Source organism: Seriola dumerili, unplaced genomic scaffold, assembly GCF_002260705.1.
Source record: "Seriola dumerili isolate Sdu_G_001 unplaced genomic scaffold, Sdu_1.0 BDQW01000187.1, whole genome shotgun sequence".
In the NCBI taxonomy this organism is placed as follows: Eukaryota; Metazoa; Chordata; class Actinopteri; order Carangiformes; family Carangidae; genus Seriola; species Seriola dumerili.
In genome coordinates this window covers 1,861,041-1,879,687 of record NW_019174442.1, presented here as the reverse complement: position 1 = coordinate 1,879,687, position 18,647 = coordinate 1,861,041, and the positions used below count along the sequence as shown (strand labels likewise).

The 18,647-nt window shown below is 43.7% G+C and overlaps 1 protein-coding gene across 1 annotated transcript in view; it reads left to right on the top strand.

Annotated features, from left to right (window-relative positions):
• meis1 (Meis homeobox 1) overlaps nucleotides 1-18,647 on the top strand; it is an 89,927-nt gene that overhangs the window by 61,663 nt on the left and 9,617 nt on the right. The window contains exons 10-12 of the mRNA XM_022752901.1: nucleotides 11,050-11,108; nucleotides 12,962-13,051; nucleotides 13,995-14,092. Coding sequence (XP_022608622.1) covers nucleotides 11,050-11,108; nucleotides 12,962-13,051; nucleotides 13,995-14,053 — 208 coding nt within the window. The 3' untranslated portion in view covers nucleotides 14,054-14,092. The remainder of the gene's footprint in view (nucleotides 1-11,049; nucleotides 11,109-12,961; nucleotides 13,052-13,994; nucleotides 14,093-18,647) is intronic.

The window sequence follows — 18,647 nt, the reverse complement described above, 5'->3', positions numbered from 1 at the left end:
TCTGCACCAGGGAATCTCAATTTGAATGGAGCAAGTGTGTGTGTCTGTCTCTGTGTGTGGTAATACACGTTCACATTCGCACAGCTGAATCATACATAGAGAATGTACACACAATACTGTACATGCCCAAATGCAAATACTCGGGCACATCCCGACATAGTTTTCTTTACAGCAGATACACACACATTAATGCAAAGTCACACACCTCCTAGACACATAAGGTATCCACACAAAGCACAGGAGTGTTTTGCCTCCACACACACATACAGCAGACACACACAGATGAGTCACCACATGAAACAAACGGAACATACACATTACTTATGCTCATACCCTCATATTATATCTTCATTAAATATATTGTCATATAAGCAAAAGCGTTCTCTAAAATACCAAGTGAAAACTTAGATAGGCAAAGAAAAGTCAGTATTTTACTTCAAGACAAACTGAAAGTCATGCTGTAGATTTTAATTGTTAACATCTCATTATGGTTTAGAGTTAAAAAAAATGTAAAAGTAAAAAAAGAAAGATAATTGTGTTATAAAGTAAACCAATGCAGCCATGTTCACAGACAAGAGGATAAGTAGCCTGGGAAAGACTGAGTGACAATTTTTGCTTCTTCTTAAAATCAAACAAATCTTACATGTATTTGCAGTCCAACTTCGTTACTCAAAATAAATATCCGTAGTATTTATTCAACCTTTAATTAACAAGGAAAGTCCCATTGAGATTAAGAATCTCTTTCAAGAGACACCTTGCCAAGACAGGCAGCAGCACAAATAAAACCACAAAGTTGCAGACAGAAAACACAACAGTAGACACAATTAAAAACAACTAAAACTCAAGACTCATAACCAGGTTAAGTTAAAAGCAATGACATTTGTTTTTCCAGTTTCCAGTTCTTTCTGAGCGATGCATAGACACATAGGTAGTATGGGAGCAGACCCAGAGTTGCCTGAAAGTGTGCCAGTGAAAATGCCTATGAAAGTCAGAACTTTACCCTGAACTAAATTACACCATCGTTTAATCATAAAAACCTTTTCAGACCTGAACAACAAACAAAACTTACCTAAGATGTAAGCTAGTCCAAAGCTTAGGATATTGTTTCACACAGATTTGTGACAAATATTAAAATTTGTAGATGAGACAACACCATAACTGGTTTTTCTACCATATGTGATATGAATATAGGATATATACGGATCATTAAAGGAAGAAATCAGGCAGGAATCAGATCATAAAAGGTACCAGCTTGTTCCACATTTAGGTCTAACAGCAGCCATAGTATCAGAGTGTCCTTGAACAATGCAGCCCTTTACCTGCTCACACATTTAAACCACCCTTAATACGGCCGGCAGCTAAGCGTGACATATAAAAGGTCTTCCTTTCTCTGTCGACTTTCTCTTTCTCCAGCTACAGTCAGTATCTCTGTGCTAAGTTCTCCTAACGCTCCGGTGATGTAAAAATCGATGGCAGGGTCATCAGGTTTCCCTTGTTGGCTGCCCCTCCCCTTCCTGCCTGCAATTTAATAATGCCCCTTTAAAGGCAGTGTTTAAGCCTCGCCGAGCGATTGTTTTGTCAATAAGACCTCCTTTTACGAACGTCTTAAAAGCATGGACGGGGGAAACAGTGAGGGAGAGAGAAAGAGAGAGAGGTAGTATTTAAGAGGGCAGAGTGGATGGACATTGAGGCTACTTAGGAAGGAGCAGTGTGGCACGTACATATACGTCTCTTATCAGGTTTCTGAAAGGACAAGCAGAGGTGAGGGAAGGGAAGGAGAGCAAGTGACTGACGGGAGGAAAGAGAAATGGGGTGGAGTGAGAGAAAAAAAAAAAAGAACGCGGTAATATGGGCGGAGAAGTAACACTTCCTGTTTATTATTTTTAATCACAAATTCCCATAGTTTAAGATCATTTGGTACATGCCATGTTAATGCTAATGAAGCATACCGAATCAAATTAAAGGATGATTCTGGTTTATTACTACTTGGGTCTCATTCCATCAGGATGGCCCATTGTTTTTTGGCAGTTATGATAACACTGTGCTGTTCTGGCAATGCTGTGACGAAGCTGAAACGAAGACAGGCAGGACGAGTCAGATGATCAGACAGGTCCTAAACACATGGGAGAGAAAACAGTGAAAGGATTACCCTGACGGTCTGCTGTAAACTTCCCTCGAGGACCTTTACAGACCAAAACCCTGCTGCAACTTTGACCTACTTGCCATAGTTGTGCATGCACAGTTTTCTTGTGCAGTGCTGAATTATTTCCAACGTTTTGTGTGCAATCACTTTAGGGTTTTATGACCAACTGATGTTATTTAAAAAAAAAAAAAAAAAACCCTTCGCTTGTTAGCTGTAAGGTTTAAGCAGTTGATTTGGTGAGTACAATGCTATCAGAGCCATTAGAAGTGATGAGAAATACGACATAAATGAGGCAGAATTCCCCTTTAAATAATATGAGCAACAGACAAACAGGTTAGGGTGAGATGAGTTGTATTATTCAGTATGTTGACAAGCTAGAGAGAGAGAGAGAGAGAGATGCTGGAACTTGTTCACAGAAAGCCTTCTGAGGTGTGTGTGTGTGTGTGCGCGCGTGTGTGTGTGTGTGTTTTGGAATTAGCAGGCCCAGTTTCAGTCCATGCCCTAAAGCCTGTTTCAGACACTGCAGCTCTGTCAAGTTGCTTCAGCCTGAAACTCCCTGACATTACAGCAAATACCACACAAACACACACTCGCACACACAAATGAACAGACACTAGATATACTAGATATGACCTCACCCTCAGATTTCAACACTGAGTTAAAAAGTGAGAATCATGTCAAGAACAATATTTTCTCCCTCAATTTGTGTGTGTTGCTACCAATAGCCTCTCACAGGAATCTTTAGCTTGTGCAGACACGACCCTGTCTTTACTGTATTATGTCAACAGAAATGTGTGTAGACGTGTGGGTGTGCTTCCACACATATAGGTGTCCATGTGCAAAGACACTCTGTGAACCGAACACCATCTCTCCTCCCCCCCCTTCCTCCCCCTTTCTTCCTCTTACTCTCTCTGTTTCTCTTACATCACAGCACGCTGCCCGCGGCCAAACCTGCATTTCTCTTCATTCGCCTCTCTCTCTCTGTCTTTTTTTTTTATTCCCTCCTCTTTTCTCCCCACTCCTCTCCCCTGCTTTTCAACCTCCTTTTGTAGTACAAAAGTGGGAGGGGGGGTGGGGGGTCCAAAACATGAAAGGCGGCAGAACGTGAATGCCGGGGTCTGTGTCGAAGCACACATGGTCGCTGTCTTACTCGCCACCATCAGTCAGTTGTTGTTCTCACGCTGATGTTTTATAGTGTTGATCAAACGCTGTTGTGAAGTGAACCAGCGGGGACGCGGAGCAAGTGTTTTGTGCCAAAATTAAATATCTAGGAAAAATAGGACACCTAGCCCTACAATTAACAGGCAGAAGACTGACAGTGATGTCATGCAATTAAGATAAGTGATGGCTCTATGTGAAGGATTTGGAGACAAAGCATAAAACGATGAGGCTAACAGACTGAACTGAATCAGGGATTGTTCTAAACTACATCATAAAGCCTTAGTGATGCCTGTGAAATTGATAAAATTATTATTATATTATATATGGTATACTAATGTTTTTTAGCACTTGAGCTAATAGGTTAACGGAAGCATGTAAATCTGCAAAAAAACAACAAAAAAACTCCTCTCCACTCCTTTGGTGTTTGCTGACTGTGGATGTCGACTGCCTTGAAACTGCCTTTACTCATTTCTGGGCACTCAGAGGGATCCCCATAGTGATGGCTGCTGTGAGCCAGCGGGGGGAAGTGACACGCGCAGAGACAGGATATGACACGGGTAGTGTGAGGGGATTTAGGTCAACCACTGTGTTTGCAGCAGTCCCCACTGCAAGCCCTGTCAGCAATACTGGCTCTGTGTGACACTGTGGTCATCTGTGTGTGTGTGTGTGTGTGTGTGTGTGTGTGTGTCTGTCTGTCTGTCTGTCTGTCTGTCTGTCTGTGACCTTTTTTTTTTTTTTTGGGTAGCTAAGTGTGTGTATTTACATGCAAATACATTTGCATACCCCTCCCAAAGACACATACGTGGCGAGTATTGCTAATAGAGCAACACACAGTCATTCGTACACACATTTCGATTCCAACCCCAAAGGCTAAAGGACACGGGCTCTGTCCAATGTTGGGTTTGTGGAGTGGGCAGCATGGGACAGCCATGTTGTTTCTGGGTAAAGTCAGGCTTGGCTGGCATTGATGGATGACTGGCTAACTGAGTCCAAGAATGTCTGAATGTGTGTGAAGGGAAGCAGGAACAGAGATAAAGAGAGTGACAGAGGTCGTATGTGACAGCTTCACACTCCCCTCTGATGTCTTATTCTTATTCTCTCTCTTTATTTCTAAATGTTTTTTCATCTTTGTCTTTTGTATTCAGAACTTTTCTCTCCCTTTCTCGCCCACCCTCTGCTCTGTTTATGTTTTGCCTTTTGGCAAATCCTATTTAGAAGTCAGTGAGTGTTGTGAAGCCAGCCCAGCCAATGAGTTCATGTATGTGGCCAACATTTCCTCTCTATAACTCTGTGAGGCACCTGGTTGTCATGGATACACACATACACACTAAATACACATATACACTGAGCTCTTCTCCAGTGTGTTTTGTGTTTGAGTGTGTGTTTGAGTGTGTGTGTGTGTGTGTGTGTGGTTACCCAGCCTGTCGCTCCACTCTGTAAAACCAGCTTTAGTGGTAGATTCATGGCTCTCTTAATGGACACTGGGCTCTTAGGTAGTGGAGCAACAGGGTGTGTGTGTGTGTTTGTGTGTGTTTGTGTGTGTGTGCTTACATACTTGTATTTTATGTGTGTGCAGTAATGGGGATTAAGTGACCCCATGGCTGCTCTCACTCTAAAGCTCCTTTTAAATTTCACAGTTTTCTTATGTTTCCCTCCATATGTGGCTCTGGATCCAACTAATCCGCCTCATGTTATTAGGAGCTGGATCAGCAGACCTGCATGTACTGAACGTCTATATGTCAGTGGGTGTGTCTGTGCCTGCATTTGGAGATGGTTCAGGAACTGTTTGCCTGCCAATAAAGACTTATATATATATATATATTGGTGACTGAAAACACAGGGCCCCTGTCTAATGTCGGTCTCGTGTGTGTGTGAACATGCGTTTATGTTTTTGTCTTGTTCGTCACAGTGCTATAGCTAACTCCAAAGTAATATATACACAGGCTTTTTCTATAGGAGGAGGACGTTGGGAAACAGAAAGGATCATGGGAATGAGCCTGGTTGCCTGTTTTGTGTGTAGGAGTGTTATAAACCTAAAACCTGTAGCTATTTGAAGCTGTTTGGTCGGTCTGAGCAGCCTTGGCAAAACCAGTGAGAACGATGCTGCTCGTTGACAAGTGAGCGCACGTGGCAGGATGTAACTGTGTGTATGCATGCAGGTTCTTGTACCTGTTGAAGGCTGCACAGAGAAATTAGAAAGAATAGTGTCTTTGCACAATATTAGGTACGGCTTTTTTGCACAATCCACATCTCAACTCAAAGCTTAAGATTCCTCCCAAACTGGGGTCAGGACCGATTCAAATGGTCCCAAGATAATCCTGACAAGAAAGAAAAACATATATTTCTCTTCCCCTCAATTATTTTCTTCCTCTCTTTTGGTTGAAATCCTCACTCATGTCCATACTAAGGCAGTGACCTGAGTTGAGGGGTCACAAGTCGACTTATTTATTGTAAATGTTCACAAAAACTTAAACTCTTGTAACCATGGCTCTAAATAATCTTTCTTCATCTACATCTCCATCATAGCAAAGACTTAGAAACAACAATAAAAAAAAAAAGATGAGATCATTTTTACTCAAGAGAACATCCTAACATAATATCAAGACATGTCACATCAGTGCTTGGGAATTTACTCTTGAGTGTTTTGAATACTGTCTAAATTGTTTTAGCAGTATTGGTTTTACATCCAAATCATGCAAACACTATGAATGTGATGCAATACAGTTTAAGCCAATGGGAAAAGTAGTGACATTTGCATTTTTTTTTGTATTCAGTGTTAGAGACAGTCCTCATGTCTTAACTGTTTGTGGATTTGTTTTGCAAGCAGCTGCGTTAGTTTATTTACACTAATCTGAAGCATCTAATCCAAGTATCTGACCTGAGAACGACACTGAGGAGGAGAGAGGGAGACAGGGAGGCAGGGAGGGAGGCAGGGAGGGAGGGAGGCAGGGATGGATGTGGGGAAAAGAGAAGGAGGTGATTTATGAGTTAACTTGTCAGCTGAGCAGAACAAGGGAAGAAACTCATAACTGTAATTCCCTCACACACCCACATGCAGCACGCTCGCATACATTTACACACACTCAGTATGCAGGTACGTGCACATGAATGCATTGCCACCCCCTGCTGCACGTAAGAGAATATGTGAGCTCTATAATAAAATAACTAATTACTTAAGAAGATGGAGATGTGCTGGGACACAGGACAGGATAATAAAGTTCTGCAGGGATACAATGTGTGACATAGCAATAGGATTGAAGTGTACTGTGTGTGTGTGCGTGTGTGTGTGTGTGTGTTAGCTCTAACTTGCTGTACGATTGCTTATCTCGTGATTTATGGCTGGTAACTGTATTTGTGTGGGTGCACAAGTGCAAATCAACTGCTTCTGTTTAATTTTAGTTTTTTTAATAATTATCTTATGCAGCATTAAGTTATGTCGAAATCACTTCTCTAGAAACATGGTTGGCTGCAAGTTCTTTACAAAGAAACAATGAAATTTGTTTAAGTTTGTGTGTGTGAGTATGTGTGTGTCTGTGTGTGTTCACCAGTGAGAAGGAAGGATATATGGGCTAGGCGTTAATTGTGGTTGAGCAGCAGACAATCGATGCTGGCCGCGCAGTGACAACCTGATGATAAGCTACATGATTCTACCCGTCAGGAGCTCGCTTTCTTTTTAGTGCTTTTAAATCACATTGATTGGCAGCCAGGAGGAGCGTGTGGTTACACAGTTATTTTAAGCGGCTCTCGGATTTGAATATGCATGTAAACCTCTGTCGGCATGCGCTGACATCCAACGGCGGGTCTTGATGAGTGTGTGTTATGCTGGAATATCCAGTTGTCCATAAATGTGAAGTGTGTGTAGGCCTGTGCACGTGTGCACACATTCTCTCAGATTACTAATGTAATATTGGTAGTGAGTGCAGAGGACGTGTGTGTATATACAGTATGTGCATGTGCACGTTGGTGCGATTCAGTGTGTCTCATATTACTAATATAATATTGGTAGTGGGCTCAGGAGGTGTGCGTGTGTGTGAGTATGTGTGCCACAGAAATTGAGAACTCCACATGAATTTAAATCAACGAGCTCGCAGAGTAACCTTTTGTATATCCAATCTGCATCTTTCCACTGCTCGTTATTAAATTATCCCCTAATTGGTCACGCATCAAAGGCAGCTGATGAAAAAGACAATTTCTTGCTTTTAATTGGGCATTTCACGTGTGCTTCGTGTACACCTGTGTGCGGCTGCCTCGGCTCACTGTGCCTGTGTATGTGTGTGCGTGTCTCGGGTGTAATGAGAATAGGACATTAGCAAGGGCTTGGCAGACGCCGTCGCAATCAGTTCCACTCTTTCCAGAGAAGGAGGGAGAGGGACGGGAGGATTAATCCAGACATTAGCAATCTCAGAAGGAGTAATAGATTGGAGGCAAAACAACAAAGAATAAAATTCACCCAGTCTCCCTACATGACTTTTAACAGGCGTCAGTTCTGGAATAACATATGGCTGACATGTTTTTTGATCCACTTTACCATGGGTGCATGTGTCAAGCACGTGTGCCCACGGTGGGAATCAAACCCTTGGCAGAGTTCGTACCACGCCGGATTGGCTGAACTACACGAGGCCAAATTTTATTTCAAGTAATTTTCCTTCCTCCCTCTTGTCCTTCGGTGTTTTTGCCCAACTTTAGGCGTACCACCAGTGGTGTGTCACGCCAAAATAGCCCAGCTATTGTTGCACTGAGCAGAGCTGAATAGTGCAGCTCATTGTGTTGTGATGGGAGGCAGGGGAATGAACAGGCCATAAACACTGGCCCTATAGCACCCAGGGGTCGTGCAAAGGTGAAGCCTCACTCCCCTAATAGAGGAGCTCCGCTTTTCTCCGCTCTCCCGCTCTCTCTCTCTCCTCTCTGTCCCTCCATCATTCTTTATCTCTGCGAATCTTCTCCCTTTCTTATTTCCTCTCTCTTGATTCCCCTCCTTTCTCTCCCTCACCCCAACCTCTCCCTCTCTCACAGTCTCTCTCTCTGTTAGCTTATTAACGGTCACAGCAAGAGTGTCTGGTTTGCAGACCAGAGCCCCTTTGCCTCCCCCCCCCCTCACTCTCTCACTCCTCCTTCCCTCCCATTCTCCCGCTCTCCATCGCTCCGTTCCCCTGGCTGCTATTATGAGAGGCATTTTATCCTTTGTTCCAGCCCCCATGGTGCATCTGGCCTCAGATATGGGGACGAAGGGGACAGGAAACCAGCGAGAGTTTTTGCAAGGAGGAGGGGGTTTTGTGGGTTAGAGAGTGGGTTCATTGCTGGGAGGTGGACTGCCAGTTTCCACCATACAGGGAAGGAATGATAAGGAGGGAGCAAGCAGGAGAAGGAAACAGATACAGAGGGGGACAGGGAGGGAGGTATGAGGGGCAGAGTCACTGTATATGTTCTTTTAGGAGTAGTAGCAGCACTTGTCGGGCTAGGAGCTGCAGTGATGGTAGGATTATTACTTCGCTGATACATAGTCTATTTAATCCTTAGAGCAAATAAGCACTGCTGCCATATTTCTGGATGTTCACGTGAAGTTGGATTTCTCCCTGAGCTCAACTGTACCAGGAACACATGCCTGACTTTCTGAGACGTGCACACCTATTGCCTAAACAACCCTCTTTGTTGCATCAGTATCTTTGAGGGTAGCGGAAGGAGGAACTAAGTTTTGCAGGAGCGAAATAAAGAGGAAAGAAAGAAAAGTTAGAGAGAAAGAGGAAGAACAGAGTCGAGGAGACAGCAATAAAAGACAAGAGGAAGGAGGTGAAGAGAAGGAGAGGTCAACAGTTAGCCAGCGCTGGCCTCAGATTGACCTCATCCTACTATATAGGACCATGAGAAGAGAGAAGAGGAGTGGAAGGAGAGTTAAAGGAATGCTCAGGCCTCCTCAACCCTCCTTGCCCTCTCTCCCTTGCTGCTCCTCCCATATCTCCCCCAACAAAACAGGGTAGTGAGGGAGGAAGGGAGGGAGGGGGGGTGTTGGTGATAAAACTCCAGACGTTCCCTCATTTGATGGTGCTCTGCCATGTCAGTGCATTCTCGCATTCCTCCCTGGCTCTTTCTGCTCCCCCCCCTAGAAAAAAATTACTTTATTATAACAAATACAGAACAAATTTGTGAAAGCCTTCAGCTGAAAGACTCACAAGATCCCTGTCGCTTGTTTTCTTTCTTTTTCTCAGATCGTTTTATCACGCGGAAAGATCCACTTGCACCCCTGTCAAAAAATGAACTATTTTTCTAAAGCAGCTTACAGGATATAACAAAGCAATTATATAAAAATAATGCAGGGAAACAATTAGGCTGCTAATCATTCTCTCTTTCTCTTGCTATCTGTCTCCGCCACTCTTGTCATTTCCCTGCAGCTCTGTCTTTAGAAGGTGATACAGGAGAGATAGCAGGCAGAAAAGGGGAGCAACACGAAGCAGTTGGAGAGGGAATATTAAAGAGATATAAAACAAGAGGTTTCCATTCACTAATTAGAAGTCAAACAGATCCACCAGCTAGCGTCCTTTTGTTTCTGTTCCTCCTTCTCTTCTCTCCTAGACCCCTTGAAATGCTCCTTTCTCCAGCTTCAGAAGTGTAGCAGCGCCATTGTTTCCTTAAAGTTTAGCTAATGCTCCCCTTTTAGAGATGAAATAGAAGTGTCCGGTGGGGCAACAGCAGGAACACATAAATCAAGTCAGAAGCCCCAAAAGCTCTCTCTCCTTGGGGTCATTACAGGTCAAAGGGTCATTTCACAAGGGGTTAGGCTGAGCAAGGCCAGAGCGCTGCCTGGGCGAGGGCGTGAATGTGTGTGAATGGACATAGGAGAGGGAAAGAGATTAAGAGTGTGTGTGCGTGTGTGTGCTGTTGAAAATGAGTGAGTAGCAGATTTAAATATGAGTAATGGTGTGTGTGTGTGTGTGTGTGTGTGTGTGTGTGTGTGTGTGTGTGTGCATGCGCAATAAATGGTCTGACCCTGTGCTTTTATTGGAGGTCATGGGGTAAAGGGGTTGGTCCAAGACTATATGTACCAAATCCTGCTTCTGTGAAAACACACACACACACACACACACACACACACACACACACACACACACACGCTAAAAAAAGCTCCTGCTGTCACAGAGTAACACATGGTCACCTGTCTTAACAGAGTATCACCCAAAACAATGCCTCGCACCAGTGGCAACGTGACATGTTTCTGTCAGCAACACTTGCCACACTGCTGCGCTCGAAGCCAAGTGTGTTAAACAGTCAGCAATCTCAGCTCGTCGTGAGGTGGAACGTCTCCAACAAAGCGAGATGGGTCGACATGTTTCAAACAGGCAGAGAGAAAATCCCGGTTAAGCCTCGCCCCACAAAGACCCCAGTGTTTAGGTCGATGTGACTGTGTATACACTGAGGCTGTGCAAGTTTGCACAAGTCGTGGAGTTCTGCGTTTTGAAAGACAACTGCCTCGGTTGTTAAGGTTATTAAGATGTGACTTTCGCTGTGGCTCTACAGGGGCTTTACTAGGGCTCAGGTTTGCTTAGAGGAGAATAATTTCTCCATATCACTGTTATGGTTAGCTAAGAGAAAGAGGCTGGTTTGGCATTGTGTTTGTTTTTATGCTGTGTGCCAAGATTTTCAATGTCTTAGTAAGCAATATTTCCCTGATCTTCTGTGTCTTTGTCCCTTCTCCTCTCTCCTCTTCCTCCTTCTTTCAATCCGCCCTCTCCCTCTCTCTTCATCTGCTTCAGGTTCATTAACGCGAGGAGGAGAATAGTCCAGCCCATGATTGACCAGTCAAACCGTGCAGGCAAGTCTCCTATAGTTACTGTATTCAAGTCGCGCAGGCGAAAGCCGTCCACACTCCATGCACTCGGAGGCCTCTCAGCTGGTAAATACAGGACTGACCCCCCCCCCCCCTTATCCTGGAATGTCCAAAACCTCCAGGGGCTGTCCCCTTCGTTACATTAACGTTACAACATTAACAACAACCATTAATCAACTTTGACGTGCCATTTGGGGTGAGAAACTATTTATTAATTATAAAATATAATCATTTGAAAATGAGTTAACGATGAGTGGATTTATTTTTCTTAGCCCATAAACAAAACTCTCTGTGTTCTCGGTAAAGTTTGCTCTTAACCCCCCCCCCCCCCCCCTTTGCCAACCAGGCAAAGGAAAAAAAACACTCAACCCTTCCTCCCTGGCTCAAACCAAAACATAAAGAGAGCTACACCCGTTTCTTTTTTTGGGTGACCGTTGTTTGGCTTTTTGGCTCCAGACCTGTTTTTACCCACCCCCCTCTCACTCCTTTAAACTCCCCACCTCAACCCTATTTGTGGCTGTTTCAGGGAGCGAGGGGAGTGAGTGAGCGGTCCCCCTGGTGCATGGCTTGGTTTGGACTGCCGTAAACTTTATTACCTGTAATAGGGGTCAGAGGTCAGGGTGGCATTAGGGGCGCAGTAAAGTTCAAAGGCATTCAGTGGGGCCGAGTTCTTGCTTTTGCTTGACTGACCCCCAAACAGCCTAAATCGAAGGTAAGTGGATTTCTATGAGAGCAGAACAATGGAGGCGAGCAAAAAAGAGGAACCCTATCAGGTTTCACTTATCGTTGCTGCTCAGTTATAGGCAGCATTTATTAGATAAAGCATTTAGGTAGGAGCAGAGGCCCGTCAGCAAGAATGACTTATTGTTGTCACAAAGGGAAACCAATTAGAGCTTTAGCCTGGAGTTCATTTTGTTCTTTTGATCATATGTATAATCAAGGATATTGAAATCATACCAGTGTGTGCCAAAGTGTCATTTTGTTCAACATAAAAGTCATGGTAAGTATTTATTTAAATAGCAGGGATTTGGTTTCAGTACCTTTGCATTAAATAACAATGTCTGAATGAAAATGTATAAATTCTTATATTTGGAGTAACTTTTCAAAATGTCGTCTTTTTTCTGCGAGTGAGAAAAATTTAACTGTACACATGCCACCGCTTAAACCTTACTCATTGGTAGGCAAGTCATGCCGTGCAACCAAACCCAGAGGAACTTTATTTTAAATTCTAGTGCAGATGCTAGAGTTTCCAAAGATACCAGATATGTCAGGTTGAAGTTTTTTGAAATGTGTATGAAATTATGCAAAAACATTGAGTATTTCCATTTGATTGAATGGTACAGCCATAAAAAAATAAAAATAAAAAAACAGTTTGGGGTTTGAATATTTCACTCAGTGACAAGAGGGTTGAAATTAAATTGATAGACAACATGTATGATACTGTCAGAAAGTGTGGAATAAGATGATTTTAACAACCTTAAAGAAAAATCATCAAAAGTCATCATGTAAAAACAGTTACCGCGTCTTCCACATGGTTCAAATCTCATTTTAAAACAAAAGTCCTTGTGTGTCTTAAGTGCACATTGGATCTCAGTCCGATCCCTATTAGAGCATTTAGACGCATTAAAGTCTACCAGGGGCTTACAGTGTAGATCCGGCTGCAGAGACACGGAGCAGAATGACGTTGAGAGACAACGGCGGCTCCCTGTGCGTGCACTGGCCAACAGATGATCCCGCTTCGGCCACTGAGCCTTAATTAAAAGCACTAATTGACCACTCCATCCCCTCCCTCCAATCCCTCTATCCCTCCCTCCCTCTGTCTCCTCCTCCATCCACAGTAAGTCAAGGAGCTCCCTACAATCCAGATGGCCAGCCGATGGGGGGCTTCGTCATGGACGGCCAGCAGCACATGGGAATCAGACCACCTGGTAAGGCTTTCTCTGCGTGTCTGTCCCTTTCTTTCCTCCCTCTCTCTACCCATTTTTCTCCTTTCTTTCCCTACTGACGTTAGCTCATTTTCATGCCTTTGTCCTCCTTTTCTCCCTCTTGCCTCATCAGTCCTTCCTCATACAAATTCACTCCTGTCTCATCTCTTTCATCTATTCTCTCTCACCTTTCTCATCTTCTAACAATATCACTAGGTGTGTTTCATACAGCAGCATCTGCCATGATTATGGTTCATCCTACCAGCATGCCCCTTGTCTTTTCTCACACACAAGTACTTAGTGGAAGCTATATGGTCACTGTGTGGTGATTTAAGTGTAAGCTGTGCAGCTTGTGCACCCTCAACACAGCAATAAAGATACACACTGCACAGGCACACGTAATGTACACACACACACACATACACACAGATACCTCCCACTCCCTCGACACACAAACCAGAACAGGTGTGGTCAATCACATTACACAACCATCTCCTTCCTCACTCCCTCGCACTCAGTCCCTCTCTCTCACGCCATCAGGTCTAATCCCAGAGTTTGTCCTTAAGCTCCTCTCCTCCTCCTCTATCCCCTGTTTTCTGGGATTCTCTCAAGTCTCTAACCCTATCTCACCCTCCACTCAAAGTCAGCAGGTTTGGATAAACTGCCAGGCTACTTAACCCACCCCACCTCACCTCACCCCATCCACCCCTCCTCACCCGCTTCACCACTCCTCGCTCTGCCAGATTTAAGCCAGTTTGCTCCTCTGCTATGTTGTCTGTCAAGTTCTGCTCAGAGTGAGACCATCGCTGGTATTTACCTCAGTGTTTTCCCTTTCAGTGTGAAAACACGTTCCTGCTTCCAGTTGATTAACTTCTTAAAGAACTTCTTGTCTCTTTAAATAAACCAAGGTTTTGCATTTAAATTCACTCCCTCTATCCCCTCTCAGGACCAATGGGTGGAATGGGCATGAACATGGGCATGGAAGGTCAGTGGCACTACATGTAGCCCCGCCCCAGTCCGGCCAATCGCAACACAAAGGGGGATGTAAGTAAAAACCAAACTGACACACACACTGACTTGCACATGCACATTTATTTAACACATCAGATCAGCAGAGGCATGTCTACAACATTTGAACAGGGGTACATTATTCATGTATATGTTTACTGCACATCAGGTGTGGACCTGCTTTTAGGTGTTTGTTTAAAACTACGATCTCTGGCATTTTATACTCTTACAAAATAATGCGTAAGTGGTGTTAAGTGTCTTTTCTCCATACTGATATATTCAGGAATAATTCATTCGTACTTTGTTCCCCCTCAGTGTTTAAATGGGGTTTTTGTTACAAACAGGCTCTTGTTCTTGCCAGGCTGATTTTTCTCTCTTACTCTCTAACTCTCCCACCCTCGGTGTGGTGATAAGAGCCTTTGATCACAACCTTGTAACTCTGTGTATGTAATGTGTGTGTGTGCGCGCACATGTGTGCAGCTCTCTCACATATCCAGTAGCTACAGGACTAAACATCCTGCATATCACGGAGGACAGGAAAGAAGAGAATGTTTTTCAGGTTAAAACAAAACCAGAAGAGAAAGAGAGAAGGAACAGCAGAGGGGAAAGGGAAACAGACAGACAGTTTGATGTACACATACTCATATACAATATACAATCATATAATCAGTGATACAGATGTGTTTTGAGCGTCTTAGTACATTGAATTGAAAATTTTCAGGTTTTCTGGTTTGGTGTACACACACACGCGCGCACACACACAGTATTTCTGTTAAACAACTACTCTTGGTTTGTGTGTGTGTGCCAAACAGAAAGAAGGCGAATGGGGCAAAAAGGGGGGAGAGGAGTGATGAGAAGGAAAGGAGGTGGTGATGGGGTGAGGTAGGGGGGGTAGGGGGCGGGGGCAGGTAGGACGTTGCCATGGCAACAGACTGATTGGCAAAAATGTAAGCAGTCGTCGCTGGTGCAAGGAGAGAGAGAGAGAAGTGAGCGCCCCTTAAGTGTCATAAATCTGCCGGGGTGCTGTTGATGCATGAGCCACATTAATACACACACTAACCAGCTAGAGGAGTAACCCACCCCCCCCACCTTTTCTCTCTCTCTCTCTCCCCTTCTATGTCTGTCTAATGCTCACTCTGTCTCACTCCCTCTTTGTGGTTTCTCTCACTGTCTCTTTCTCCTTCACAAACACCTTTTTTCTGTTTCTCTTTAATTCTCTGCCTCTCTCTATCTTTCTCTCACCTCCTCTCTCCCCCCCTCTCTCTCGCCCCAGGGCCAAATAGACTCCCACATAATTCTGGATGTATACAGGCTCGGTGTTGTCACAGTGAACAGTGTGTATAGAGTGGCTCAGGGTCCAATCGTTCTGAAACATCATTGTTTTGTGTGTGTGTGTGAGAAGTGTGTGTATGTCTGTGTTTGTGCACACACCTGCGTTTGTATACCTGTGTTGGTGCATATATACCATATACAGACATTCATATGTGAAATATATGCATTTGGCCATGTGTGGGTGTGTGCACGCGTACAAACGTGTGGGTCTGTATAACTGTGAATGTGTGTGTGTGTATGTGCATGTGTGTGTATGGTAATAGGATTACTCCTGGCACAGGGAGGGGACACAAACTAGTGCAAAATGGAGGACGTAGCCAGCAGGGTATGGAGCTTAGCTGGGCCTAATTGACTAGATCCAAATTAAATATGCCATCACCAGAGGTGTGACCAATGGATTTGACTTATTCGGTTTACAAAAATAGAGACCATTAACCCTCCACAGAATGCGCGTGCGTGTGTGTGCGTGCCATGATGAAAATATGCCGCCCTTGTTTCCGTCACAAATGTCCACGGCCAAAACAAAAACAGAAAATCTCACATCGAATGGCATCTTTCAGGTTTGAAATGCAGGGAGACATGGTAATAGAAAGGCTGTGCTTTCAGAATGAGGCATGTGTGTGTGTGTGTCTGTGTTTATGCGAGCAAGTGTGTAAACATGAGGGCTGGTTCGCCGTGTCCAAGCAGCCTCTTTCCAGCAGCTGCTAGCCTTCCCAGCAGACCTTGCTTTAAACAGCCTCAATTTGCCTGCTGAATCTCGTAATTGGGCCACCAGAGGAATCCTCTGCGAGACGGGCAAAGCGCAGAGAAGACAAGTAGACAGCGGAGAAAAAAAGACAGAGAGAGAAGGGTAGATATTGAGAGGGAGGGGCGGATGAAGAGATGGCTAGAGAGAAAAGAGTAAATGACAAGAGGGAGGGAGGAAGGAATAAGGAGGAGGGAGAGAAGCTGGGAGAGAGATGGTGACAGAAATATGTCTACTCTTCCTCACAACTAATCGTTTCTTTACAGCTTCATCAGCTAGCCGATGCTAGCTGCTAGCTTGTCTCCGTCAAATTGCTACTTTCCTTTCTAGGTCAATTAAATGTAAGTGATGTGTTATATTCTTTCATGACCAATTAAATTAATAGGTTATTACGGGAGGAGGGGAAACGGTTATCTTATTTGATTAAGAGAGCACAGGTTCATTATATTTTATAAGCAATTTTCATTAGCAGAGTTGAGGTTTTGTTACCGCGGGGCTAAATTGAGCGGTTATTGTGCTGGAGAGTGCTGAGCCTTGATACAGAAGGTGTCCCTAGCAGTCACACTGCAACATTAGTTAAAACTAAAGCCAATTAGTCCTGCTTAGTGAAGAGCGTTATGCTTTCCACCCAATGATGATTACAGAGCTTATATCCCCTTGCGAAACAATACACCTGTCAGCAGAGATGAAGCCCAGCAAGTGAAGCAGAAGCGAGCCAAGCCTTTGATAGCGACAAAAATGACTCTCGGATGACCCTTACCCCCTTTCCCTTCTTCCTCTCCCTGCTTTCCTTCTTCCACGAAATTAGCCAGGGGTGGCCCCTGAAAACTGTAATTTTCAGTTTCAGGACAATAGTTATCACAGGGTGGAAGAATTAATTATGGCGTAGAGTGTATGGAATTTTTTCTGTCCGTCTCTGGTCAGCTTTCCCCAAAATGTCGGGCAGAACGCTTGAATGAACGCTGCCTGTAACCCCTTTGCTGCCAGCCTCGGCTGGAGACCTTTTGTCCCAGGATTCATTGCTCCAATCATTAAGCACAAATTTGTTAACCCTCTGCTGAGGGGTCAAGATCTCCCCTCATCCCCCCTCGTCCCCCCACCCTCAACTTCTCTTTCTGGTGGATGAACTTTTACTATTAACGAACATTGGAAAAAAATCCCAATGGGGATTTTGTGCCCCCTTGCATTGTCCATGTGAATGTGTGTCCATGTTGATTTGGCCCCTCTGGAATCCCCCCTGGAGTCTAAGAAAAGAGGCCTAATGTTCAATGTATTGATTGGCTTATTAAGTGAAAAACCGTATTAGCAATGTGTGCTCTTTCAAGCACGCATAGCGTTTATTAAAACCTTGATGCTCTTGTCGTTTGCGAGAGCCAAAAGCAACTTAAGTAGCAATACAACAAATTCTTGATTGACTGCTATTATTTTGGGATGTTTTGTAGCTGTAAATGGTTATTGTTGTGGTGTTTAGTCTCTTTTCAGTTTTGTTATGACTTTGCTCCTTGAGTTTTCTGCTGAGATTCGTTGCTGTAATTTTCAGAAACTTGCAATAAACATTAAATTATATGGAAATTTAAAAGGATGATTGCTTTAAGGATGAGCATGGTCTGCACTGCATTTAAGCTAGCATCACTAATGGCTTAGCTTGTTGTAGCGCCACAGGTTATGCCCCACAATGAAAAGGTCACAGGTTTCAACCTAGTAGGTTCAGAGAGCTATGTAACCCCTACCACCTCACACATTGAGAGCTAGCTAATTGAAGCTAGCACAGCTCACATAATAGCTCACCCTTCTCTTATGCAAGTTACACCTATTCTCCTCAGTAGCCCAGGTGAAAACTGATGGATGAGGGGAACAACAAACAAGGGTCCTTGCACTCACTCCCCTATTGTCCTCCCTCCACCGCACCTCCTTGTCCTTTTCCCTGCCTCCCTTTGTGTCATCTGTAGTGGCCCTCTTATGTGTGGTGAGCATGTGGATGGGCCCCGGGCACTCTCAGGTGACGGGCCTTGCTTATGCCTTTTTTTAGCCTTACTATTCTATGATGTTTTTATGCCTTACTGCAGTATGAAATTTTTATGCCAAACTATACTGTGACTTACTAGACTAAAGCATAAAAACGTCATAGTATAATAAGGCCTTACTATACAATTATGTTTTTATAATATAATAAGGCATAAAAAGGCCAAAAAACATCATTGAAAAGGCATACTATACTGTACCGTACTGTACTATAACTTTTTCTGCCTTACTATGCTATGATGTTTTTATAGTATAAGGCTTGAACATGTCAAAAAACATCATAAAAAGTCATAGTATAGTATGGCATAAAAATGTCAAAAAACGTCATAGTATAGTATGGCATAAAAATGTCAAAAAACGTCATAGTATAGTATGGCATAAAAAGTCAAAAAATGTCATAGTACAGTATGGCATAAAAAGTCAAAAAATGTCAAAAAAAACGTGATAGTATAATATGGCATAAAAACGTCATAGTATAGTATGGCATAAAAA